The sequence below is a fragment of the Brachyhypopomus gauderio genome, chromosome 5 (assembly GCF_052324685.1).
Source record: "Brachyhypopomus gauderio isolate BG-103 chromosome 5, BGAUD_0.2, whole genome shotgun sequence".
NCBI classification, from domain to species: Eukaryota; Metazoa; Chordata; class Actinopteri; order Gymnotiformes; family Hypopomidae; genus Brachyhypopomus; species Brachyhypopomus gauderio.
Window position 1 is genome coordinate 20,637,002 of NC_135215.1, and position 27,687 is coordinate 20,664,688.

The 27,687-nt window shown below is 51.5% G+C and overlaps 1 protein-coding gene across 1 annotated transcript in view; it reads left to right on the forward strand.

Annotated features, from left to right (window-relative positions):
• The window catches only part of lrp6 (low density lipoprotein receptor-related protein 6), a 42,556-nt gene that overhangs the window by 6,115 nt on the left and 8,754 nt on the right, over positions 1-27,687 (forward strand). Inside the window, exons 3-12 of the mRNA XM_077006379.1 lie at positions 8,675-8,872; positions 9,554-9,750; positions 11,260-11,394; positions 12,573-12,969; positions 15,209-15,380; positions 22,972-23,188; positions 23,451-23,740; positions 25,075-25,301; positions 25,875-26,059; positions 26,539-26,865. Coding sequence (XP_076862494.1) covers positions 8,675-8,872; positions 9,554-9,750; positions 11,260-11,394; positions 12,573-12,969; positions 15,209-15,380; positions 22,972-23,188; positions 23,451-23,740; positions 25,075-25,301; positions 25,875-26,059; positions 26,539-26,865 — 2,345 coding nt within the window. The remainder of the gene's footprint in view (positions 1-8,674; positions 8,873-9,553; positions 9,751-11,259; positions 11,395-12,572; positions 12,970-15,208; positions 15,381-22,971; positions 23,189-23,450; positions 23,741-25,074; positions 25,302-25,874; positions 26,060-26,538; positions 26,866-27,687) is intronic.

Sequence of the window (27,687 nt, forward strand, 5' to 3'; positions counted from 1 at the left end):
GGAGGTTCTGAATTCGTTGTGTTGTGCTGTGGTTTGGGTGTTAACATGCAGATTACACAACAGCATGTAAAGGGGCACAGTTATTGTAATTTCTTCATCATACTGATAATTCCAGAGTGATTGAAACAGTTGAGCGGGTTATTTAGGCTACATCAGGAAATCAGCGTGGTATTGTACCATGTTCTGAATGTAGCATGATTGTGAATTACGCTGCAGTAATTGAATTACATGGTAACTTTGGTAATTAGTGAACTAGTTGGCACTCTCAAGCCACACGTTAGATATATTGCAATTCCAATTATATAAAACTCTAAAACTGAGCTTTTCACTAAAATATCAAGAAGGTTGGGGATAATGTTTTATATATAGCTATATATAACCTCACACACAAAATTACAGGTAAGAAACAGTTGTTTATACCTTTTTTAGAAGGTAATTCAAGTCTTAATTAGGAGGGTCAGACCACCCCCCAATCCCACCCATAATTTGAACCATACCATGACAGCATTTGCAAATGTTATGCATAGGGCAAAGGTCGTGAACGATGACCTTTCCTGTGGTTTACTGAGGGTAGACCCTAGTAATTCCACACTTTGTGAACTGGGTGGCTTTTACTAGTTTTGTTGGAGAAGGCATTTCCTTCCATACTGCTGTGTCTTTCTGCCGGTCTAGTGTTGATGTCCAGGAAGGAAAATGTCAGCACAGTCACTCTTGAGACATCTTTGGTACCTAGACAGTCTGTGACCCAGAAGAGTGCAACATGGCAGTCCTGCTGACTAAATGAAAGGACTTTCTTAATCAGTTCCTTTAATCCAGTTACCACGAGGAGATTGTTTATTGTGAATTGCATCTTAGTTATGGTAAACAGTGATAAAATGGTAATATTACTTTAGACAGTAACATTTTATTTTAGTACTGCTTGAGACATGTGTGTGACAAGGTTGTTCTAGAAGTCACGGCCAACACTGTGATGACTCAATATCTTGTGCAACCTCACAGCCAAATACCTGTTCTGGATGTTATTTTGAATGAGCATTTAATGAATATTCATTGGTGTTTTGTGTAGACGTGGGTCTCAGATCCAAGTTTGACTAGGTTATTTGTGTGTGGCAAAGCAACCTTTCCATTGACATGCAGGATGAGAGCTGAAAGTTTCCATTGATGAAATGAAGACCCCATGACATCACTAGACCCCTTCTCCATCTCTCTTCTCCACCTCTGTTCCCCATCTCCAGAAAAGGGGGAGACATTTGCATATAAATTTAAAGGATGCTGATGAAAGGTCCTCCACCATTAATCTATTCATTAGTTTTATTTAAATCAAACCGTGCTTTATGTGAGTGTGTGAAAGGGAATGCATTAAACAAGGTCTATTATATTTTTACTGCTTCTTGTTTTGGCTATTTGCCGGAAGTTGAAATTGCTTGCATGATTAAGTATGTTGTCTGGTTTTTGCTCCAAGCATTCCAAAGTAATTCTCTCGAGCACTGACTCTGTTTGGAATGACACTGGTAATTAGTGTAAACGGAGTAGCAGCATGCCAGATTAAATGATTAGGCTAGTAAAAAAAAAATTCCACTTTTCAAATTTCAAATGTTGTTAATCCATCATCAGTGAAACATCAACAAACATCACCCACTAGGGAACTAAAAGAAGAGTTGGGAACTGCTGTAGGGGCTGTGGGGATGGAGGTCCTGTCGTCCTGGAGGACGGGATGGAGGTCCTGTCGTCCTGGAGGACGGGATGGAGGTCCAGTCGTCTCTAGCTTTATATTTAGCAGTTAGAGCTCCTGTGCGCAAGCCTAAACCACCACCCCCCTCCCCCGGTTGCCATATTTGTGCACAATTTTAGGTAAAGTTGGAAGTGCCCTGTGTAACAGGAATAAAATGTGCACATCCAACATGGAGCTGCGCATGTTTTGTAAAGGAAGTGCCAGGCACACCATAGAGTGACTGGACCAGTGGAGGCAACAGTGGTAAAAATGAATTTCAGCCACTTCTTTGTGGTTCTGCCTTTGGCAGAGCATACAAAAGAGATTTCCCCCCAACGCAGAACACAGCGTTTTCTCCATGCGGCTACAAAACTGAACAAACTCTTCCCAGCCTCTAGTACTTGCTATGCGTTGTGTGAGGGCGTGCCAAGCTTGCCAGTAGGTGGGCAAAATGGAAAGTGTTATGAGATTGCGTCATTTTGTATCAAAGAAAATGGCTGAAATTCCTGTGAGACGTTTCAAGCAACTGAGAAAAGAGGTTTCTTTGGGACACTTTACTTTTTACTCACTTTTGTTTCTTACTTTTGTAACTTTGCTGACCATTTGCATACACAAAAAGGTATAAAGAAAACTAAAAGATCTGGAAAAGCATAATGGGTCCGCTTTAAGCTTAGTCTTATACTGCAGTGGTTGTGGGGAACTGCCATTAGATATTCTTTAAAGTCTAGTGTTTGGCCTAATTATCTGGGCCTAATATGGGAAACCAGGACTTTTAAGATCTTTAAAGGTTTCTTTTAAAAACACCTTTCTTTGTCATGATTGCTGTCACAAAAAATGCTGTTGCTCTGAGGAGGACAAATGCTCACCTCTGGGCTCTGTAATTAGTAACTTAAAAATGTCAGTTGATGTTAATAATCTGAGTCAGTAAGTGAAGTCTGTGCCCCCCCCCAACCATGCGCAGGTCTTTGTGAGACATGGATCTTTGTATACACTTTCAAAGAAAGGAAATTGTTGGGGGAGGGTGGTAGTGGCAAACAAACGAGACATGCTGACAACAATGGCCAACCCTAAGTAAGATGTTTCCCTGGGAGATTAAGATCTCTTGCTGTTCTGTTCACTGATCGAACAGAAACAGTTTGTGTGCGTGTGTTCACGCAGCAGCCTTCACAGAGGAGCGCTGGACAAACTCTGGGATGGACTATTCAGACTGGACGTCCACTTCGCCATAGACACGTGCAGGAAGCCATTGATTACAACTAGGAATTAGCGTGAATCCTCATATAAATGTAGGATAATCTCAGTTTGTTGTAAAATAAGCTCTTGATTGATATTGTTTAAAGCTAGGAAACTGTGATATTAGCCTTCAGTCAACATTTACACCAGGTGGTTTGGTGTTGGTTTCTGTTGCTTTTGTATGAGCCTCTCATTGATGAAATAAAATTCATGAGCCACCATGTATCTAGAAGTACAGGTAGTAAATACAAGCATCAGCACCACACCGGCCCTGCTCACCCACGGGTGCATGCCCACCCCACCGTGCCCCGCCTCGCCCACAGCCACCGTGCACAGATTGGCCAGGTTCACGTTGTCTCCACCGCTAGAACACGCCTCCTCTTCCGAGCTTCAACCCACACACTCGCACAATAGGAACGCTCCTTTCCTCTTTGGCTCAGATACAGTGGCCATGCATCTCCAGACATATTTATTTATTGGTGAGATCGCCCCACCCACCAACCCCGTCCAACCACGGTGGGTTCTGAAATAGCCCCATTATAGGATCTGTGTTCTTCACAAAGGCCCGCTCTGCCAGCTTTCTGTGCTCATTCCTCTATGGAACTCTTTGCTGTTTTACATAAGGGCTTGTAGTGCACGTGCTCTGGTGTGTGTTTGTATCTCAGCCCAAACGCGCCTCTCTGTTCATTTTCTCTCTGTGTTTGGTGCGTGACGATGTAGAGACATGAACGTTTCTGGTAAAGTCATAAAGATTGATTTATGGTGGTTCTATAAATATATTTAAATATAAACCCATTAATGCTTTCCGAAGTGTCATGGGCAAGCGTGATGGACACGACCAGTGCTGGATGGAACCCGTTTCTGACCATGTAGTCAGCAGCCGAGGGTCCACCGTTCATCTCCACACCTCCTTCGTCAGTGTTGCTGGGGCCGTGCGACCCACACCCGAGCGGCCCATGCGCGCCGTGCGGAGTCCACCCTGCCCGTTGGGCCTTGGTTCTGCTGGGCTGTGGAGACTCTTGGGTGGATCTACACCGAGCTGGTGTGTGTGATGCCCAGCCCCTCCCCCACCCACAGTGCGTGGCTGTTTGCTGTTGTAACCCTAGCGAGATGAGCATTAACAGCAGGGTTACACTTTCATTACCTCACACCCCTTCTGCTTTTCCTGTAACAGTGCTTACTATGAGCCCCCCTCCCCCCAACCTGTTCACATCGCTCCTTGATCCAAAGCTGGGGGAGCCGGCGCGGCTCTTTATTTTCAGCTTCTGAAGCTCTGGCACACACCTCCTCGGGGTATTAGCCCAGCGCTGCCATTGGATAGCGCACACAGCACATAAAAATACAGTAAAAGAGAGTCGCAGAGAAAGTGGGAGGGAGAGCGTGAATGAGAGAGCAAACTCTCCAGCAGGGAGGTAGGGGTGTGTGTGTGTGTGTGTGTGTGTGTGTGTGTGTGTGTGTGGGAGCACACGGGTGTGTTAATAGGTGTCGGTGGGGGTCTGGCTCACACGTGCTCCACCCGTTTGATCCTGCTCCGGAGGAGCCTGCTGCAGCCCGGCCTCCCCGCGTGTGACGGAGTTTACTTACCCATGCACACCATGGGGCTCTCTCACACACGTATACACCACACACACTCCACTCCCACCCCACCCCCCCCAAAACACACACACGTTTTTCTTTTCACGTCCACACACGCATACTCGCGCTTGGAACACAAATTTTATAGCTGGAGGGTGGGTACATAGTTACATTAACATCAGAGAGAGAGATACACACCAAACAGGTATCTGATGTATTGCTTTTCTTCTGACTGTTAAATCCCAGTAATATGTACTTTCCTTATGGCCTTCTCTAGACGTGGCCATTTAAGACTTATAAGGAGACCCATCATGGCCATTGGAGCTCTGCGTGCGTCTGGGTTTGCTGCGAGAGCTAGCGTGGCTCCGATTCAGAAGCTTGTGTGCCCCAGACTCTCTCTACTGTGACTGTGCGACTCCACACAGAACTGGCAGCTCGGGTTGTCACAAAACGTGGAGCCTCACATCTGACGGGAAGGACAGGACTGCGCGTGAGACACCATACCAAACACCCCGACCCCCGACCCCATCCCTACTGTCTGTCCAAACCATGCGCTGACCCAGGGGCACAGACGGATCAACGTGAGATCCCAGAGGGGAACGGAAAGAACACAAAGGTGAATGAGGAGACGGAGGGATAGAGATCTGCTACCCATAATCCAGGCTGGAACACACCATTGGACCAGGTTCAGCAAAGCGCACTGATGCTTCAGGTATCGAATACAATGCAGGTCTTGTCCTGGGCCCTCTTCATCTCTGCCTCCTTTGGCGGTTACTGGCTCGTGGGAGTTTGAGTCTGGTTAGGGTGGCGTAAGATGAGGATGTTTACATGAACCCTGTTGCCCGTAGCAGAGGTCACTGAGCAGGGTTCACGTCAGAAATGGAACAGGCGTATCACAGTAAACAGACAGACAGACATTCCCTGTGCAGAAACGCAGTGCTGAACTGGTTTGTCCTTGTTCAGTCTATATACATTCTCCGTTATTTGCTCGTTTTTTGTTCAGCACTAGGCCTGTATTAGGAAGTGTGGCGTCTGAGCAACATATGTGCAGCGCTAATTAACAGTCTTTTCCCCAAACCGTTCAGCCATGAAGGAGAACCTGGCAAAGTCTAATCGCCCCACAAGAACTGAACAAATAGTTCTCGTGTGTTTGAATATTTGAGTGAGAATATTGAGCTGCGGTGGCTGACATCAGCCCCCCCAGCCTACCCCTCCGTGTCCAGCGAGCGATCCTGGGGAAACGTTCTAAGGCACGTGATTGGACGGTGTGAGGAGTGTTTGCGGCCCACGCGGAATAACGTGTCTGAGTCCCGGCGGGTGGTCTTCAGCACGCATGTGTGCATTTCGGCAGTGTCTGGACTTGCCCCCAGGAGAGCCAAGATTGGGCACCACGCCAAGCTCAGCGACCGAGGAGGCGAGAACGTTTGTTTTTTGGGCTTTTTTTTTTTTTTACTCCATGCGTCACTGCACAGCAGGAAGCTCGGGCCTTGGTTAGGTTCGATCATGTTTTAATTTGGGGTGACCAAGCTAAAGTCTTGCAGCTAACCCATCACATTCGTAAACCCTTTTCAGTGTGGACATCCCACACACACACACACACACACACACGTGCACCTCACCTTCACCCCACCCCACCCAGCCGTTGGGGTGTGTTTTCTCAGCTGTGTGATGAATGGGGTAGCCAGCCCTGTTCTGAGGGAGGAATGCTACAGACCAGCCCTTCTGCGCTCAGGTGTTTAGATGTTAGCCTGCGCTGCTCATACTGGAAAAAGACCTTTTTCCTTATTCTCACTTCTCATTCGAGTTAATTATCGGACTTCTCAACTTGCCTTCAACAGCCTAATCGTGACGCTTGTTGGAAATTAAGGTTATGTAACTCTAAAGAATGTGGTCAACTCACTTTTTTTTGTTCTCTGAACTTGCTGTTTTTCGTGCAACGACCTCAGCATGTTGTGTTTGGTGCCGTGTAGCTGAGGTCTAGCAGGCGTGTCTCCTCCCTCACACACATACTGCACAGTGTGTGGAGCAGGAACGGAAGCCAACGTGCCGGGCTGACAGCAGACTGATCACACTGGAGATAAGGGGGAGATAAGGTGATGAGAGGAAGGAGAAAGCTGAAAAAAGGAAGACATGTTTTTAGAGGAGAAAGAGAAAAAGTTGTTTGGGGGAGGGGAGGGTTTGTCGTAGTCGGAGACGGGGGGGCGGCGTGCCCCAGGTTGAAGTGGGTGTCTGGCTGTGAGGACAGTCAGAGGGCAATCTGAGCAAACAAAAGCACCCGTTAACCCAGCACGCACAAACACACACCCCCACCCTCCCGCCCCTCACTCTGCATTTTGTCATCTTTACCCTTGCAAAAGGAGGCCCAGTTGAAAAAAAACCCCAAATCCAGCCAGCCGGTCACCTTCCACCTAGCCCCCCTTGCTGAGACGCCTCTGCCATCCAGCCGTCCCTGAAGGGGCAGGTAACAGCCCACAGCCCAGGGCTGCAGCCATGTCCTCCAGGGCTGAAAGTGGACGGTCCCGCTAGGACGTCGTGGCCTCCGCGTGCTTTGCTGCTTCCCGTTTCTCGTCCTGCGATCCGGCCGCTGAAGGTCAAAGCACAGCAGCCCGTCTGCGCCTTCCATCTTGGTAAACGCCCGGCTCTTTCTAAACGGGCCACCTGGACATGCGTGGCCTTTTACGGCGGTTTGTCTGTTTTTAATAAACATTTAACCTGCTTTGTTATGTAAAACATTTCAATTGCTACCTCTTCCACTTCCCCTGAGCCATCAGCCCCTCGCCCTGCCCCCTCACCCTACTCCCATATGGTACATCCCACCCCTGCCCCTCCCCCCTGCCCCTCCTCCAGTGTCAACTGCACATCTCATTGGCTGAGGCACTATCTAAGCTTCAAAGCTCTCCACTGTTGGCACCTTAACTTGCTTTAGCGGGACTTCATGAAGTTTCCCTCTTGTAATGCGGTTGAAGGCTCCAGTAACCCTCTTACTGCCACCCGTCTATCCGGCTCGCCACCTCCTGGTCTAAATATACATTCAGTGGCACGGACCCCGTGGCCAGCGCACGGTGCTCTGCAGAGCTCCCCCTCCTGGCGGGTGCCGGGCCGGGCCGGGCCAGACTCTGAGCTGCTCCGGCTGTAAGGTGAGCCCCACCAGGCCCCGGGTTTGGCCGGCGTCCAGACCCCCCGATATGCGAACGCGACCCAACCTTCCTCTGCGATCCGGACTCCCGCCCCCTGCAGCTCCGCGTTGGGAAAGCTCAAAGGTCAGCGCTCCCCACAGGCGGCACCGCCGATTTATAATCTGTGACCCGCTGTCAGAGGTGCGACCTTTCCCCTCCGACTGTGTGCAGACACACAAAGCAGGATGTTTGAGTTTGACCGATGGTTTTTTTTTTTTTTTTTTGCAACACACCAAAACTTGTGCAATCTAAGACCAAATAATCATTAGAATTTCAGCTGTGCTGCATGTTTGTTCGATGGTTGTTCACTCTACTTGTTGTGGTTTGACCTGCACGTTGTTGATTTGCAGTAAGTGAGATTTGGTGGAGGTAATGCCCAACTGTGGTTACAGGGTGCATCCCCCACCCCTCTCCTGTGTGCTTCCTGCTCTTGCTTGTGCTTTGAGGTTGTGTGTTCTTGCCCTGTTATTACCTGTTTGTTGCACATCGTGTGCACAGATGGATGGGTTGCCCTCTGTCTCTGACCGGTCCTTGGAGTATGATTGGAGTAGGTTACTTGGCCAGGACGAGGTCCGAACCAGCATCCCGCTTGCCGCCTCAAGTTCGCGACGAAGAGGGAAAAGGGTCCGAATATTAGCTGAACATGTGGCGGCTGTGAGGGTGGGTGGAGCTGTGTGGGTGGGTGGAGCTGTGTGGGTGGGTGGAGCTGTGTGGGTGGGTGGAGCTGTGTGGGTGGGTGGAGCTGTGTGGGTGGGTGGAGCTGTGAGGGTGGGCGGAGCTGTGAGGGTGGGCGGAGCTGTGAGGGTGGGCGTTGGGACTTGCGGAGACCGGGGTGATGATGACTGGGTGCCTGAGCTGGCCGGATGTGCCGCAGGGAGACAGGTGCACTAGGGGCCAACGAAAGAACAGAAACTTTTACCTCTTTCCCCCTTTATTCTGTTTTTCTTTTGGTAATTTTGTCCTTTCTTTCTTACCGTAGGTACATGTACTGGACAGACTGGGGCGAGGTTCCCAAGATCGAGAGGGCTGGTATGGACGGCACGAATCGCGCGGTTATTGTCGTAACGAATATCTACTGGCCCAACGGGCTCACCCTGGACTACAGCCAGCAGAAGCTGTACTGGGCCGACGCCAAGTACAGCTTCATCCATCGCTCCAACTTGGACGGCACAGACAGGTAAGCCACGCCCCAAACCTCTCAACCCCTCCCACATGCGTTGTGCTTTCTGGAAGTGTGAAGTTGTGAAAACACAATCACGTGAGCTCCAGATTTGATTAAAGCTGGAGACCTGGGTCTTCAGTTCTCACACCACTAAAGTGTCCCTGTCACGGAGCGCTGTGTCCTCCATGACACCTGTTTAAATTCAGCAAGCCGCCGATGGTCAGACCCGTTTATATTGTACTCATGACGTTCTGTAGAACAACTTACAAAAATATAATACAGGCCAATTCTAGTGCTGGTATTAGACGTGTATCTTACAAGTGCGTGATTGTTCAATTCAAGTGCTTTTGAAAGCCTTGGTCTGCAGTCTGTGTTGAAGGCAGCGGGGGAGTGTGCTGTTCACACAGTTAGTGGGAGTTCATGCCCACTTCAGTGAAAGATCCTTAGGGCCTCCTCCTACAGGGCCTCCTCCTACAGGGCCTCCTCCTACAGGGCCTCCTCCTACAGGGCCTCTTCCTACAGGGCCTCTTCCTACAGGGCCTCCTCCTACAGGGCCTCCTCCTACAGCACTGGAGATCTCCCAGCACTGGAGTGCGCTACTTTAGTCTTTGCGGCTCTCTATCAAGGTCTCCAAGTACCACTGTTTGCTAACTTGTGTGTGTGTGTGTGTGTGGCTCTTCCCTTTCCCTCGCTCAGAGAGGTGGTGGTGAAGGGCTCCCTGCCCCACCCTTTCGCCCTGACGCTGTACGAAGACACACTCTTCTGGACGGACTGGAACACACACTCTATCCAAGCGTGCCACAAGCAGACGGGTGAGGAGCGGCGGGAGATCCACTCCAACATCTTCTCACCCATGGACATCCATGTCTTCAGCCAGAAGAGGCAGCCCACCAGTAAGCCCCGCCCACCGCCGCACCGCCCTCCCTGAGATAACGCCGCCCCACTCTCCCGGTCTGTTCTGCCTACATGCGTATCGCCAGTGAGTAGGGGTGTGACGATACACTCAGCTCACGAGACGAGACATGATATTGGGTTCACGAGAACGAGATGAGACGAGATTTTAAGAACACTAAAATGACAAATTATATGACTGGACAACAGACTTTTATGTAACTGCACATGCAAGTGTTTTATTATAACTCTTAACATGCATGATGTAAGCATGAACTTTTAATTAACTTCTTCCTCTACAAATTTAAATTAAAATAAAATTTCATAAAAGTTAAAATAAAAGAAATAAAATTTAATATTTTTTTCAAGCACAAACAATATTACAGTGAGTCCCCGCTTAACGATGGGGTTAGAGACTGAAAAGTCCGTCAGTTTTCGTCGTTAAGCATGATCCTAGATTTAGATACGCTTTAATCGTAAATACAGTATAGAAAAAAACTAACAATGTTCTCGTGTGTGCGTACAGCGTGTGAGAGAGCGATCGAGTTGCCGAGATGAACTGTGGTGGAGGCTGCGCTGCCTCAGCTTATCGTCCACAACACTCCACAACACTCCACAACACTCCACAACACTCCACAACACTGCCACTGCTCTTCCACGCACCGCGCAAAATAAAATATTCCGCCAGGTACCCAAAATGCTGCCAAACAAACAATTTGAAAGTGGCGGGGGCATCTTCAATAGTAATACCTGTATTTTCCAACGTCATTCTGGCTGCTTGCTGGATCACAAATCCCGCGAGACAGATTTTTAACGCGACGAGAAATATTGCTGAGTTACATCTCGCGAGATCTCGTGACACGAGATCTGGTCACACCCCTACCAGTGAGCCTTTCGGTGTAAGCCACGTCTCTGCCTGCTCCGCACCTCACGTGTGGTGTCTGTGGTGCTGTTTCGGCGGCGCGGGCCAGGTTGGCTTTGAAGCGCAGCGCGTTGCCAGACAGACCAGAGAGCCCCGTCTCCCCTGAGCCTGGCCGCCTTTGCTCGGAGCCTTTTCCCCGAAAACAATGCACAATGGCTTGTTGGGTAACGCTACTCTGCAGAAATGATGACGGCACAGTCACCTTTCCGCCTCTCCTCACCCGAGCTGCACAATGGGGCCCCTGTTCCCACTGAATGTGGAGAATTTCTCACGGCCGGGAGAAGAGCGGTGCAGTCGGCGCTGAGCGGCCTGCCTCACTCCCTCACACCTCCGCTCCTCTGGCTCTCTGCACTCACTCTCATTACTCACTCTCACCTCTCACACTCTCACCCACACCACACCGGCTTTGACCTTTCGTCTCTCTCTCACAGCTCCCAACGTACTTTCTCACCTTACACACTCTCTCCGTCCGACCAAACCCCCCTCCGCCCGCTGCCTGTTTGTGTGTGCTGCGTGTAACGCTGACACCACTGAGCTTGCACACGAACGTCCAGCGCTGTCCTCCTCATCCCTGCCGGCTCTCTTACAGACATGGTGAGCGCCTGCTCGGTGAAGAATGGCGGCTGTTCACACCTCTGCCTGCTGTCCCCGGTGAAGCCCTACTACCAGTGCGCCTGTCCCACCGGCGTGCAGCTGCTGGAGGACAACAGAACCTGCCGAGAAGGTGAGACACACACACACACACACACACACACACACACACACACACACCCTCGCTCCTTGCTCCTCCTCTGCCGGGGCCTCGCAGCACAGAGAGCTACCGGCTGTGGGGGAGGAGGCTGTGCTTCAGCTGTTAGTCCTGCCCATCCTCTGTCTGTCTCTTCCAATTCTCCCCCTTCACCCTCTCTCTCTCTCTCTCTCTCTCTCTCTCTCTCACCCTCTCTCTCACCCTCTCTCTCTCCCCCCGATTGTCTTTCACTCAGTTGATGCGTCCAGTTGAAGGTGCAGGAGGGTGCTGACCTGTAGTCACTATAGCAACGCAGCTTGTGGAGAGAGCTTGTGTATCTCATAATCGTGGCTATTTTGCCCCTTTATACTCTCCCCCCTCCCTCTGCCCATTTGTTTTTCTGCCTCATTTCCCCCAGTCAGCAGAGGGGCAGGCAGGGTTTGTCCAGCAGTGAGTCGGCCCATCACAATGCCGCCTTTCACTGCTGCCCCTTTATCCGGCCAGGCAGCACCCTGCGAACCCACCCCACCCCCCCAGATCTCCTGGGTGCCCTCCCCCCACCTATTCACCAGGCAGTCCACCAGCCCCCACCCAGCCTGAGACTGGTTGGTATCTCCATATTGTCCCCAGCTGAACCCAAGGTCTTCTGCTGGTGAGCCCCACCTTGTCCCCCTCTGTCCCCGGAGAGGCAGCCTATCGGTGCGTCTGGCTCTCTGCTTTCCTGTCGGCACGTCTCTGTGCTGTGATGGGCTGCAGTGCTGAAGCCCCGACTCCGCCACTTGCTGGATCGCGACATGTGACCCACCGCCGACCTTTCCGTAGTTTCCTTTGCACCACACGCTTGAAGCCAGAAAGCCGCCAAGGCACCACACAGGTTAAATAACTCCACCCACTTCGTCAGGCAGTTTTCAACTTCAGGCAGTTTGTGTTTAGTGAGAAGAGCGTGTTTTTAGTTTTTGATTTCATTAGTCTTTATTTAAGGTCATAGTAATCGGTGGGTCACTAACTATACCCTTTAATCCCTCATTCTACACACATTGTACATGTTTTCTCTCTTGTACAGCTCTAGTGGAAGTTTGCGTTTGCGTAGAGATCGTAGAGGTCGGTCTTGCATTGTTCCCCAGTAAAGACGCCATCAACCCACTATCTGTCTCTGTCTCTCTCTCTCCTCTCAGGGCCCGTCCAGCTCCTCCTCTTGGCTCGACGCACGGACCTACGCCGCATCTCGCTGGACACGCCCGACTTCACCGACGTGGTGCTGCATGCCGACGACATCCGCCACGCCATCGCTATCGACTACGACCCCGTGGACGATTACGTCTACTGGACAGACGACGAGGTGCAGGCCATCCGCCGCTCACGCCTGGACGGCAGCGAGGCCCAGTTCGTGGTCACCTCCCAGGTCAACCACCCAGACGGCATCGCTGTGGACTGGGTGGCGCGCAACCTCTACTGGACGGACACGGGCACGGACCGCATCGAGGTGACGCGGCTCAACGGCACCATGAGGAAGATCCTGATCTCCGAGGATCTGGATGAGCCAAGAGCCATCGTCCTGGACCCTGTGGCAGGGTGGGCAGCTTCTCTCCTTCTGTGCTGAGTCTGTTTTTTGTTTGTTTGTTATATTGTTTTGCATGCTGCGCCTTCCACATTTATAAAACCGACTAGCAACTAGACAGCAGTTCAGAAACTGCCGTTTGTACACTGATGGATGTTATCCTGGAGCATCCAGCAGAAATGAAACGCGGTGTCTGTTCCCCTAAAATAATCACAACTTTGTGTAGCGTTGAAGTATTGAATTCTGTGGTTGGCGACATGCCTGTGGTAGTGATGAAGCGGTTCACAGTATGAAACGGTAAAATCCTCGATGGTTAGTGTTACCGGTTCAGATTCTAATGATCGTTAAAACGGGGGATAATTATGGCGCTCTGAAAGACCCAGCATACTGTGTGGGTTTGTGATAAGTGTGCTCGTGAGACTTCGGCATGGGGGAAACCGTCAAAGTTTGTCTAACTCGCTGGTAGCTTGCCCCCTGCTCTTCTAGAATCACTGCTTTGTCACGTTGTCGGTGGTCAAGCGGAGTCGGCAGCGTTTGTACCTGACCTTCCGCACTAGCTGAATGCTTGGTGGGAATGAATTCTGTCAACGTCTGTATTTGTCTGTTTCATTCCTGAAACAGATCCCTGTTTAGATCAGCGTATTGCCTTCTCCTGTGTGGATTTCCCAGAATAACCACGATGTGGCAACATTGTTTGTGTTCGTCTCAGTGAATAGTTAACTCTCACCGTGTCCTGAGGCAGCTAGCCTACGCTGTCCTGAGGCAGCTAGCCTACGCTGTCCTGAGGCAGCTAGCCTACGCTGTCCTGGGGCAGCTAGCCTACGCTGTCCTGGGGCAGCTAGCCTACGCTGTCCTGGGGCAGCTAGCCTACGCTGTCCTGGGGCAGCTAGCCTACGTCGTCCTGGGGCAGCTAGCCTACGTCGTCCTGGGGCAGTTAACCACCACAGCCGTGCATGGGAGGGTCATACTGGGTAGCTTCACTTTTGCATTTAAAAACATGTGTACACACACACACACACACCTCCACTGCATTTTAAAGTGGTGATGTAGCCCAATGTCATTAATTTAGTGTGCTAATTCACATCAGCAGAGGTAGCTATTCGCCTGCTTTTGATATGGGTATTTGGCATCATTAACAGTAAAAGCCCTAAAAATAGTAACTACAATAACAATAGTAAAAGCTCTAAAAATAAATAACAGTAGTATTGGCTTTGACCCCTGACCTCTACCACATCTAGCCCACATTGCTGCGTTGGCAGACTCTGTTTGCATATTGTGCACGAAACGTGTAGTTTAGCTGCCCAACCTTTTTGTCATTTGAAATCCGACCGTCGAATAGGTAGAACCAGTAACATCATAAAAGTTTTGAACAGGAGAGTTTGAACTACTCTACTCCTCTGTATCTATGGTCTTCTTTAGACCCATTGGTCCTTATGTAAATTTCACATGGAGTCATTGCATGTGCTCAAATGCAACACTTAAAACAGTCTGTGTGTGACAGAGATTGAGAATAATAGAAATTATAGCTATAACAATATTAATACAAAATTAAATACATCTTTTTTTAGTATCGTTTACAAAATGTAGCAATAGCGGGATAACACAGATACACGTGCTGGTTGTGGTCACTATAATCATACTGTTTCATCTCTAGTCTGTGGTTGACGTGACGATGTGTCTGCATTCGCGACCAGATGTGGAAACGTCGTGCAGAGGCGAGGCTTATGACCCAGATGTTTTTGAGGAAGTGAGGTCATCACTCACAAAAATGCTAGCCTCTCTCCTGTTGCTGAGCAACGGTCTCCATGGCTACAGAGTGCCTCGGGTCACGACGGCTGGCTCTAGTGGACAGAGCGTCGTCTGCCCGTGTGTGAGAGTGTCTCTGTGGCATAGACTCAACCTCAAGTGGCATTCCTCCTCCGTCGCCTGTGTTATGTCATTTCATACCATCTGAGATTGTTGGCGACTGATTACATCACTCTCACTGCAGGTTTAGCTCTTGCTGCAGGCAAAGGGGTTATAGGGTGACATCACCACTCAGCTGCACACGACCCCCCCCTCCCCCACCTTGTTTCAAATATTATTCTCTTCCACACTCACATCAATAGGATTTAACTTACAAGAGAATACTCTTTCGAAGGAATAATGTGTGTACATATGGACAGCTGTAATTGCAGGTCATTTAACCACTATGTCATGTTGGACCTGGAGTGTGTAGACTGATCTTACAATGTCTCTCGCCCCCTCCCCCAGGTACATGTACTGGACCGACTGGGGCGACATACCCAAGATCGAGCGCGCGGCTCTGGACGGCACGGAGCGCGTGGTGCTAGTGAACACCTCTCTGGGCTGGCCCAACGGCCTGGCGCTGGACTACGCCGAGAGGAAGATCTACTGGGGCGATGCCAAGACCGATAAGATAGAGGTGAGGCCGATCAGTGAGTGCAGTGGGTTGAATTCAAAACGCAAACGTTGTCAAATAACTGAAAAGGCTGAGAGCGCACCAGTCACCAACACTGCCACCCGGGCATGCTGGGCTTGCTCTACAGCACACGAGCGCACACACACACACACACACACACACACACACACACACACACACACACACGGGTTCAGCGTGTCTCATTAACTGAGCTCAGAGGGTGGTTGCTCAGCACGGTTGGTCCAGTTGCTTCTGAAGGATTGTGTGTGTGTGCGTGCGTGTATACATGTATGGCTTAATGAAAGTCTATGCGCATGCACCCATGTGCTATGTCTGAGTGTGTGTACGTACGTGTGTACGTACGTGTGTGTGTGTGTGTGTGTGTGTGTGTGTGTGTGTGTGTGTGCGCGCAGCATGGGGTCTTTGTTCTCTCCACAGCAGCAGTCTGCAGCAGTTCTCCCCCCTGCTGTCTGTTTGGGCACATGCTAAGAGCACACGGCTCCAGCATCAGCTTCAGTAGCGCCACACACACACACACACACACACAAGAAGGGTTGCCAGTGATCAGCATTAAAGCTACTGCCCCTCTTTTAGGGTTTGAATGGGGCAGCCTGGAATTTTCCAAGAATTGAGAAACATCTGTTTCAATTTCCAAATAAGGAAATCAGAAACGCGGCTTGTATGCAACATATACTGAATGTTTGGTTTGTTTCTCAAAATGGTGAGCGGGCCCTGTTCTTTGCAAGTGTGTTCTGGCCACATGAGTCCCTCTGCTCTCTACTGCTCCAGAGTCTCACTACTGCACATAAGCTCACACTGGTCAGTGTGCTAGAGGCGACGGGTATCCCTGCTGTTTTTAACAGCCAGGTTTGTCTAGCACACTCCTCTCATGGGCCGACCTTTCACCCTCTCCTTGCCCTCAAACTCCACACCCAAGCACTTCCCGAATCTCACGCCACATTACCACTCCACTCCGGGTGCCAGTCTAAACAAACGCAGTAGCAATCTGCTCCTGCACCCCCCTCCCCCCTTGTGGGTCCACCGCCAAAGCCAGTGAGCCCGGTCCTGTCCAGTTCCAAAACCAGATGACCTCGGAGCAGGTTGGCTTTTGCTGATGCTCTCATTGTGGAGCGTGCCCGTTGCCATAGATGCCACCCCTCTTCCCTCCAAGCTGCCTCTGGGGTTGTTGTGTAGGGTCAGTGCAGTATAGTTGGGGAGGTGGTGTGTGTGTGTGTGGGGTGGAGTCAGTGGGGGGGGGGGGGGGGGGTGTGGAGTCAGTCTAGTGTAGTTGGGGAGGTGGAGTGTGGGGTTGTGTGTGGGGTCAGTGTGGTTGGGGAGGTGGAGTGTGGGGTCAGTGTAGTGTAGTTGGGGAGGGGGAGTGTGGGGTTGTGTGTGGGGTCAGTGTAGTGTAGTTGGGGAGGGGGAGTGTGGGGTTGTGTGTGGGGTCAGTGTAGTGTAGTTGGGGAGGGGGAGTGTGGGGTTGTGTGTGGGGTCAGTGTGGTTGGGGAGGTGGAGTGTGGGGTCAGTGTAGTGTAGTTGGGGAGGGGGAGTGTGGGGTTGTGTGTGGGGTCAGTGTAGTGTAGTTGGGGAGGGGGAGTGTGGGGTTGTGTGTGGGGTCAGTGTAGTGTAGTTGGGGAGGGGGAGTGTGGGGTTGTGTGTGGGGTCAGTGTGGTTGGGGAGGTGGAGTGTGGGGTCAGTGTAGTGTAGTTGGGGAGGGGGAGTGTGGGGTTGTGTGTGGGGTCAGTGTAGTGTAGTTGGGGAGGGGGAGTGTGGGGTTGTGTGTGGGGTCAGTGTAGTGTAGTTGGGGAGGGGGAGTGTGGGGTTGTGTGTGGGGTCAGTGTAGTGTGGTTGGGGAGGTGGAGTGTGGGGTTGTGTGTGGGGTCAGTGTAGTGTAGTTGGGGAGGGGGAGTGTGGGGTTGTGTGTGGGGTCAGTGTAGTGTAGTTGGGGAGGGGGAGTGTGGGGTTGTGTGTGGGGTCAGTGTGGTTGGGGAGGTGGAGTGTGGGGTCAGTGTAGTGTAGTTGGGGAGGGGGAGTGTGGGGTTGTGTGTGGGGTCAGTGTAGTGTAGTTGGGGAGGGGGAGTGTGGGGTTGTGTGTGGGGTCAGTGTAGTGTAGTTGGGGAGGGGGAGTGTGGGGTTGTGTGTGGGGTCAGTGTAGTGTGGTTGGGGAGGTGGAGTGTGGGGTTGTGTGTGGGGTCAGTGTAGTGTAGTTGGGGAGGGGGAGTGTGGGGTTGTGTGTGGGGTCAGTGTAGTGTAGTTGGGGAGGGGGAGTGTGGGGTTGTGTGTGGGGTCAGTGTAGTGTGGTTGGGGAGGTGGAGTGTGGGGTTGTGTGTGGGGTCAGTGTAGTGTAGTTGGGGAGGGGGAGTGTGGGGTTGTGTGTGGGGTCAGTGTGGTTGGGGAGGTGGAGTGTGGGGTTGTGTGTGGGGTCAGTGTAGTTGGGGAGGTGGAGTGTGGGGTTGTGTGTGGGGTCAGTGTAGTGTAGTTGGGGAGGGGGAGTGTGGGGTTGTGTGTGGGGTCAGTGTAGTGTAGTTGGGGAGGGGGAGTGTGGGGTTGTGTGTGGGGTCAGTGTAGTGTAGTTGGGGAGGGGGAGTGTGGGGTTGTGTGTGGGGTCAGTGTAGTGTAGTTGGGGAGGGGGAGTGTGGGGTTGTGTGTGGGGTCAGTGTAGTGTGGTTGGGGAGGTGGAGTGTGGGGTTGTGTGTGGGGTCAGTGTAGTGTAGTTGGGGAGGGGGAGTGTGGGGTTGTGTGTGGGGTCAGTGTAGTGTGGTTGGGGAGGTGGAGTGTGGGGTCAGTGTAGTGTAGTTGGGGAGGGGGAGTGTGGGGTTGTGTGTGGGGTCAGTGTGGTTGGGGAGGTGGAGTGTGGGGTTGTGTGTGGGGTCAGTGTAGTTGGGGAGGTGGAGTGTGGGGTTGTGTGTGGGGTCAGTGTAGTGTAGTTGGGGAGGGGGAGTGTGGGGTTGTGTGTGGGGTCAGTGTAGTGTAGTTGGGGAGGGGGAGTGTGGGGTTGTGTGTGGGGTCAGTGTAGTGTAGTTGGGGAGGGGGAGTGTGGGGTCAGTGTAGTGTAGTTGGGGAGGGGGAGTGTGGGGTTGTGTGTGGGGTCAGTGTAGTGTAGTTGGGGAGGGGGAGTGTGGGGTTGTGTGTGGGGTCAGTGTAGTGTAGTTGGGGAGGGGGAGTGTGGGGTTGTGTGTGGGGTCAGTGTAGTGTGGTTGGGGAGGTGGAGTGTGGGGTTGTGTGTGGGGTCAGTGTAGTGTAGTTGGGGAGGGGGAGTGTGGGGTTGTGTGTGGGGTCAGTGTAGTGTGGTTGGGGAGGTGGAGTGTGGGGTCAGTGTAGTGTAGTTGGGGAGGTGGAGTGTGGGGTTGTGTGTGGGGTCAGTGTGGTTGGGGAGGGGGAGTGTGGGGTCAGTGTAGTGTAGTTGGGGAGGGGGAGTGTGGGGTTGTGTGTGGGGTCAGTGTGGTTGGGGAGGTGGAGTGTGGGGTTGTGTGTGGGGTCAGTGTAGTTGGGGAGGGGGAGTGTGGGGTTGTGTGTGGGGTCAGTGTGGTTGGGGAGGGGGAGTGTGGGGTCAGTGTAGTGTAGTTGGGGAGGGGGAGTGTGGGGTTGTGTGTGGGGTCAGTGTGGTTGGGGAGGTGGAGTGTGGGGTTGTGTGTGGGGTCAGTGTAGTTGGGGAGGTGGAGTGTGGGGTTGTGTGTGGGGTCAGTGTAGTGTAGTTGGGGAGGGGGAGTGTGGGGTTGTGTGTGGGGTCAGTGTAGTGTAGTTGGGGAGGGGGAGTGTGGGGTTGTGTGTGGGGTCAGTGTAGTGTAGTTGGGGAGGGGGAGTGTGGGGTTGTGTGTGGGGTCAGTGTAGTGTAGTTGGGGAGGGGGAAAAGCTGCTTGGCTCTCCTCTGTGAGGCGGTGATTTTGCGGCTATGTGTCACATCTGGTTGCGATTGCGGCCTGTACTCCAGCTGCGGTCTACGCTGTTTAGAATAGCCCCAGAATCTGCAACCCACACCACACTGCGGTCACAACTCCCAAACCGTTGGAGACCTTTTGGCTGAGGCCATCATACTAAGGATGGAAACTCCATTTTATACTCGTGTGCTCTCACTCTCTCACTCGTTCTCGCGCTCTCTCACTCGAGCTCTCTCGCGCGTGCGTGTGTGAGCGCATGTGCTCATCTGCACGTGGCTTTATGTGTTTGGGTAACCCGTAGAGAAAGAGAAATTGTAATGTACAGATTACACTACTTTCCAGTTTTGTCATACTCTGGCCAGCTTAAGGTACTAGTTTGTAGTTTCAGTTTCTCCTTTGTAAATCCAAACCATGGCCAGCGATGATTGTCAGTTTGATTTTTCTCGCAGCATGCGCAGCTAGTAGAGAAAAAACAGCTCAAGCAGAAGAGAAACGAGGCATTTGAGTGGTGTTCTGTTCACTTTATTAGCAAACTACAAGAGGGAGTAACTGGCAGGTGACCCTTGACTGACATAGTGTCTGAACTTTCTGCTGAATTTATACCCGTCTCCAATAACGTAATCTGTTCCATGATATAAAGTCCCAAAAACATCGCTTGTAGAGAAGCACAAGAGATTTGTAGCAAAACTAAAATTTACGATACATCCGAAAGGTACACGATACTGCTTCCTTGTCATAATGCTTTTTCACTTTAGCTTGAGACTTGTTCAGCGTGTCATGGACTAGCTCACACACATGAAATAACTGCTCTCTAAATGTACTGGCACAACCGAAAACCTTTTGGTTATCTTAGCTTTCTATCAAGTACTCCAAAAACGACTTAAAATTTCCAAAGGTCCTCAAACTCCACGCCCAAAACTGGCTCTACTGAACTAAAACCAAGACGTTCCTGTACTGCCTCCCATACTGCGTAATATATCAACGGTGCTTCTCCAGCCCATGTTTTAAATACACGGAATTGAGATTTCTGTGGAATCTTTCTACCCCTGAGATTCTGGATGCTAGCTACACTGTACATTACCTGCAAAGTTAATTGCCAGCATGTTTATACCTTAGTCTGTTTGCTACTATGGGTCAAAAAAACGTTTCTGGTGGGTGGTCAAAGGTGGATTTCTCTCTAGAAATCTGGTGGAGGCACATATGGCCCAGTTAACTGAAGCTGATTACCTGACTTAGCAGTAATCGCTCCGATGGTTCACATACTACAGGAATGGGAACAAACATGGCTGGTGTCTGATTCAACTTCCCTATACACTCACATGGATGACCTACAATACTTTGCAGTGTCTTTCTTGACACCAGGCCAAGAAGTCATGAACAAAGTCATGTTTGCAGGGTTCACACACCTAAACAAGGTGGAATTCAAGCACGTCACAGGATATAAAACGCGAGACGTTAAAGCGGTATGCATATGCGGGGAAAATTTGCCAATTTTAAAGCTCGATCTCAGGTTTAATAAATCGATATCTAATCGTTCAAATGAAGATCGATTTGAATTGAAAAATCGATTTTTTTAAACACAACCCTATAAGTAATATCCCATTTGCCTGTCAACTCATCTCTCTCTACAACAGATGTTTAGAATCCTTTCAAAATGAGTACTTCCTGAGCAGAAGATAAAGATGTTCACTTTACCACACAGTCCGATTTATCTTCCCTTTTCTGAGCACCAAGTTTTACGTTTACTTTGACATTGGTTATTCAGGTCATCCAGTACTACATCTTCATCTTGATTAAAGCTGTAATATAAAAATTGGTCGGACAACTTGATCATGTCTCTAAATTGTTGCCTCTGAGCTCCAGTGACTACAGTACCTGTGCTGTAAACATCAGAACAGTTGTTCAGACATACACATGGGTTCTCTGTAATTTCTAAAGCGGGTAGGGCCATTCCTGTGACAAGAATCATGTGACTGGCCCTTCACCTGAAACACATGATTAGGTGACATTGTGCATTTTCCTGACATTTCCTGACATTTTACTTCACTTGGTTGTGGTCTCTAAGTCTGTGTTTATGCTTGTGGTACTAACCCATATGCTTTTAAGACAGTGGTTTTCAAAGAATCATTATTCGATCTGTCTCTAGCATCAACAAAGAACAGAGTTCTTGTTCTCTACTGACTAGTCCAAAAATTAAGTAAAATTTAGTTAGCCCAGTTTAATGGTGCATCTATATGCTGAAATGTTCCATAATGGGTCGAACTCAAAACTGAGGCATTTTACTCATCTTTACTCATCAAAAGCGATCAGAATCGTTGGCCGAGCCTCTCTGCCAGAGCTGTCTGCACCCTTCTCATTTCTTTAAAAATACAAATCCTACAAGATCCCTCTGGCCAGCACCCACTCTTCCATATAAGCCATTCACTGCAAATGGCAAATCTACCCCAGATTAAAAATTCTTGAACAAGCCCCCGTTTTTTCAATTGACCCTCTGCTAGGATTGGGGCTTTTGAGGGTCATAAACATGAGGCTAGTATGGATGGCGTCGGTGGGTGATGAAGGATGCATATATCTTTACTGCATCCACCATCTAGTATATTATACAGTTTTGAGTGTTTCAGGTTGGAGTCAGCATAGTGAGAACATGGACAGCATCAAAAGAAATATGACATCCTTCTGTGTCTCTAAACCACCACTAAAGAAACCAAAACCCTGCCTCTGTCATGCCCGCTGATCCAGTGTGTTTAACAGTAGCTGTCCGGCATGCTGTCTGTGTAAAGCATGCACAGTGTAACCTGTATTACTCCCTGTGAGTAAAAACTACCAACTTAACTGGATCGAATTTGTAAAATTTAACCATCCAGGTCTCTCTTGTGTTCAGTTTGTCAGTCCAACACTGGCCCAGGCAAAAATGAGCCAAGCGAACACTCAGCAGCCGTCGCCAGGGGCGTTAATGGTGGCATGTTTGTATTGGCAGAACAAAGGTTAACAAAGTTAGGGATCAAAAGCAGCATCCTTGGGTGTTGAGGCCTCACTCGGTCAGTAACTCACTCTCCCCCTGCTCCATAACACACATGCAGGAATGCGCGCACACACACACACACAAGCATAGATGTATATACGCACACGCGCACACACACATTCTTGTTGTGCTGAAGCAGAGGCGGTGGTCCAGACCCTCTCCCACCATCGTGGCCAGTCTGGTCGTCCTGTGAAGCGTTCCTCAAAGTGCTCCACTACCACAACCCTTCACTCCTTCACGGAGAACACCGGTCCCGGTCCAGGTGGATTGGCTCGGCAAGAGTCCGGAGAACACCGGTCCCGGTCCAGGGGGTTGGGCCATCTGCCATTTACCACTGTGCGCCAGAAGGGTCTTGGACCACATGCGGAGAGCAGGTGTGTAGAGCGGTAAACAAGGATCGGCGAGGAGGCAAGTGGTGAACGGAGAGTGGAGGTTGGTCCCCTCCGTCCGGATCGGAGGGCCAGCGTGGACGCGAGGGCGGCGGTTTGGGCTCGTAGGCCCCTCCTCTCGCAGTACCTCCCACTGCGCTGGTTACACTCCAATACTGTAACAAAAAGGCCGTTGTTGCTGTGCTTGTTGTTGCTGCCCAGCTCAGCCCTTCTCACAGACAGTTCAGCTAGAGCACTGCGATGCAGTGTAAAAATATCAGAGATGACTGCCGGGCTTTATGTTTCTCTCTTCCCCTCCCTCCCAGGTGATGAACATGGACGGCTCGGGCCGGCGGATCCTGGTGGAGGACAAGCTTCCTCACATCTTCGGCTTCACCCTGCTGGGCGACTACATCTACTGGACCGACTGGCAGCGCCGCAGCATCGAGCGCGTGCACAAGCGCACGGCCGACAGGGAGGTCATCATTGACCAGCTGCCCGACCTCATGGGGCTGAAGGCCACCTACGTGCACCAGGCGTTCGGTGAGCGCCCCCTACTGGTCACGCAAGACATGGCTAACTGCAGGGGAATGTCCAGCAGGGCCTATCCAGCTAGTGTTTGGGTGGACAGGAGCAGGACAGGGCATATGGAGCCAAATACCAGCCAATATTAATTCTCTCTCTCTCTCTCTCTCTCTCTCTCTCTCTCTCTCTCTCTCTCTCTCTCTCTCTCTCTCTCTCTCTCTCTCTCTCTCTCTCTCTCTCTCTCTCTCTCTCTCTCTCTCTCTCTCTCTCTCTCTCTCAGGCACTAACCCCTGCGCTGAGGCCAACGGCGGCTGCAGTCACCTGTGTCTGTATAAGCCTCAGGGTGTGGCGTGTGCCTGCCCCATTGGTCTGGAGCTCATCGGTGACATGAGCACATGCATCGTGCCCGAGGCCTTCCTGCTCTTCTCCCGCCACACCGACATCCGCCGCATCTCCCTGGAGACCAACAACAACAACGTGGCCATCCCGCTCACGGGAGTCAAGGAGGCGTCCGCGCTCGACTTCGACGTCACTGACAACCGCATCTACTGGACGGACATCACGCTGAAGGTGAGCAGGTGGAGGAGAGATGCTGATGTGTGAGGAGGCCTCCTGGCTGGCTCCCTGCCCAAAGTAGCCTTCAATAATGGGCTCCCCAGAGGTGCCGGTTTGGAAATAATTGATAGCTTTTCCTCTCTGTCTGTGTGTGTGTGTGTGTGTGTGTGTGTGTGTGTGTGTGTGTGTGTGTGTGTGTGTGTGTGTGTGTGTGTGTGTGTGTGTGTGTGTGTGTGTGTGTGTGTGTGTGTGTGTGTGTGTGCCGTATTCTCCTGAATTCCTGTCAAGCTCCTCCCCCTGCTGTGAGACTCAGAGGGTGTTTTCTAAGTTTCTAGTCTCCCCACTGCACTGTGCAGACTAGTTCTGTACATAGTTCTGATGGGTTGGGTAAGTGACTGTGCTGCCCCTGTCGGGCTGGCTGGGCTGGAGCCACAGAGTCCAGATGGTGCAGGAGCACTGGAGCGTTATCGGCCCTTACCTGACTGTCCCTGCAGGTGTAACCAGCCTCACTCAGTCCGCAATCTCTGGTCTTTCCAGGTCTCATGGACAGGCTGCAGCGTTGCGAGGTGTGAGGTCCAAAGTGTTGTGTACGTCGGTCTTTTTATGTACGAGTGGATTTACATTTAAATCCTTTATTTGGTGGTTTAGTAGAAGAATAAAAAGACAGAAGCAATAAACATTTGCACGTTGCTCTCATTAGAGAGTGTGGGAGAGTTTGAGGAAATTTAAAAAGAAAAGTCAATTTCAGACGTGGTTAGGGGAGATGGTGGGACTATCAGACTGTTTGGATCTCTTTGTGAATGTTGTTTTGAGTATTTCTAAAGTGTGAAGTGTGAGCGGTCGGGGGATGGGTGCGTGTGAGCGGTCGGGGGATGGGTGCATGTGAGCGGTCGGGGGATGGGTGCGTGTGAGCGGTCGGGGGATGGGTGCGTGTGAGCGGTCGGGGGATGGGTGCGTGTGAGCGGTCGGGGGATGGGTGCGTGTGAGCGGTCGGGGGATGGGTGCGTGTGAGCGGTCGGGGGATGGGTGCGTGTGAGCGGTCGGGGGATGGGTGCGTGTGAGTGCGTGACCTTGCTCGCAGTCTTCCAGCAGCTGCAGCTGTGGTGGTTCCTTTCTGAAAGGTTTTGTTTTCATTCCTCTATGGAGGTGTCTGGGTCCCTGCGTGTGCCTTAGACTAAACTCGGCCCTTGACTTCCTTCCCCCTCTTTATGGAACAGGAGCGTTTCACACTTAAAGGGGCAGTGTCTCCTTTCCTCTCTCCAGTCCTAGCACACCTGTAAGGTCCATCTCTTCAGGAGATGTGTACCGAGCAGCGTGTTAACACCACTTGCTGTATCCCCTCCCCCCAGACCATCAGCCGGGCGTTCATGAACGGCAGCGCCTTGGAGCACGTGGTGGAGTTCGGCCTGGACTACCCAGAGGGCATGGCTGTGGATTGGCTCGGCAAGAACCTCTACTGGGCAGACACGGGCACCAACCGCATTGAGGTGGCCAAGCTGGATGGCCAGCACCGGCAGGTCCTGGTGTGGAAGGACCTGGACAGCCCGCGAGCCCTGGCCCTGGACCCAGCTGAAGGGTAGGAGCCCTCCGCTTAACACGCTTCCTGTTCCACTGGAGCAGAATACGTTTGGGGTTTTTACAACGTAAATGTTGGCCACGGAGCAGTGTAAAGATTGGCCTCCCCGTCTCTCTCTCTCCCCTGTTTGCTCAGCCAGTTCAGAGATGTTATAAGTCCATTGTTTCAGTTAATTGCAGTCTGGTGTCCGACAGGCATTCTGTGTGACCTGCGCTGGAAGGTTCTGGCAGTCTCCGTGTTGATCTCCCTCTTTTCTTCATAGCGAACTTAATGATCGCTTTACTAGTGTGCAGGTTATTAAATAGCAACCGAGGGCTCTTAAAAATATCCCTCAAAATTAGGTTTTAAGGATTAAAGGCTAAATGCCTCTCAAGTGCGAAGAATTCCCTCAGTACCTCCTCCAGCAGGGGCTTTAAATGCAGCAGCTGTGCTGGCGTGGTGCTGTAGATGGGTTGAAATGGTTGGTTCTGTGCTGGCGTGGTGCTGTAGATGGGTTGAAATGGTTCTGCCGCATGTGGAGTGTGGTCAGTGCTCTTGATTGTGCACGCGTGTCCCCTCCACCATCTCCTGCAGCTTCATGTACTGGACGGAGTGGGGCGGCAGGCCCAAGATCGACCGCGCCGCCATGGACGGCACTGGCCGCATCACGCTGGTGCCCAACGTGGGCCGCGCAAACGGCCTCACCATCGACTACGCCGAGAGGCGCCTGTACTGGACGGACCTGGACACCACGCTGATCGAGTCCTCCAACATGCTCGGTGACCAGCCGCCTCGCACACTCCACACTTCTCTCCCTCGTTTGTACACTTTAATCGCGCCGTCGCCGATTCCTGCCTGACGGCCCGGGCAGAGTCAGCACGACCATGTGTTCTGCAAATCTGTTAAATAGATATTGTGCGAAAACATTAGCATTAGAAAACACAGTTTCTACACACTGTAGGAAGTCTTCAAAGGGCCGTTTAAAGGCCTGGAGAGTGAAGCCGTTGGCACTGCTGTGCTGGGAGTCTGGAACTGGGCCCCTGGCACTGGTGCTCCTCCAGGGCTCCTGTGCAGCGTCTGGACACCCTCATCAATCACTGTGCTGAATCGTTCTGATGGCTGCCTCTGTCACCTCAGTGACTGGAGTGTGTTTTTCGGCATTGACTGTGTGTGCGTGTGTGCGTGTGTGCGTGTGTGTGTGTGTGTGTGTGTGTGTGTGCGTGCATGCGTGTGTGTGTGTGTGTGTGTGTGTGTGTAGGTCTTGAGCGAGAGGTGATCGCCGACGACCTGCCACACCCTTTTGGCCTCACCCAGTATCAGGACTACATCTACTGGACGGACTGGAGCCAGCGCAGCATCGAACGGGCCAACAAGACGAGCGGGCAGAACCGCACGCTGATCCAGGGCCACCTGGACTACGTGATGGACATCCTGGTGTTCCACTCCTCGCGGCAGGGCGGCTGGAACGCCTGCGCCTCCACCAACGGCCACTGCTCACACCTCTGCCTGGCCGTGCCGGTCAGCAGCTACGTGTGCGGATGTCCTGCCCACTACTCGCTCAACTCCGACAACAAGACCTGCAGTGGTGAGGCTCACACGCACACACACACACACACACACACACACACAGACTTCATTAAAGATTAATATCAAATGGGTTTGAAAGCATGGTTTGGCAGTCAGTCAGCAATTTGCCTTTGCCCCAGCCGAGTGTAAATGACTGGAGTCCTCCTCAGTCTGCTGCTGCCCTGTTCTCCTCGCCCGGGGCTCCTGCCCCACACCAGTTGGCCCACTCTTGCCCCTGAGCCACGCGGCCACAAACCGGCCCGAAGAGCGTGCCCACCGACCAGAGGGGCGCTTCACTGACCGGCAGTGGGCGGCCAAGTTGGCAAGAGCCAAGACATGAGCCCTCTCCCATCCCACCCCCAGCCCCTGCTCCGCATCCTAACAGAGCTTAACCCGCCATGCCCAGCCCGTCTCCTGCACGGCGCCCCGGGGCTGTGTGGCTGTTTACCGCCACAACGTATGAATGTAAACAGCCACACTATAATTCAAGAGGCTGGAGAAAGACAATATCCACCAGGAGCTTTACCCTTCATCCTAACCCTTGTTTTTTCCCTCTCTTCTTTTGTGCGGTAAGAGCTTAGAATCGAAGCTTAAGTCTTACTGTAGTCACCCAGGTAACTCTGGCTTCCTCTGGTAAACTCTGTGGTTCTCTTGTTCGGTAAAATATGGCTGCTAAGCTACATAGGGCTTCTGCTGTTGTAGAGGGAAAGCTGAGATTAGCACTTGCTTGTCATCGATGATGCTGTTTCCTGTGCCCAGAGCTAAACATGCTCCCACAGCGCTACAGCCAGGACGGCTGACTGCTGCTTCGTAGTTGGGGTGTAATTTGCTCTCTGAGTCT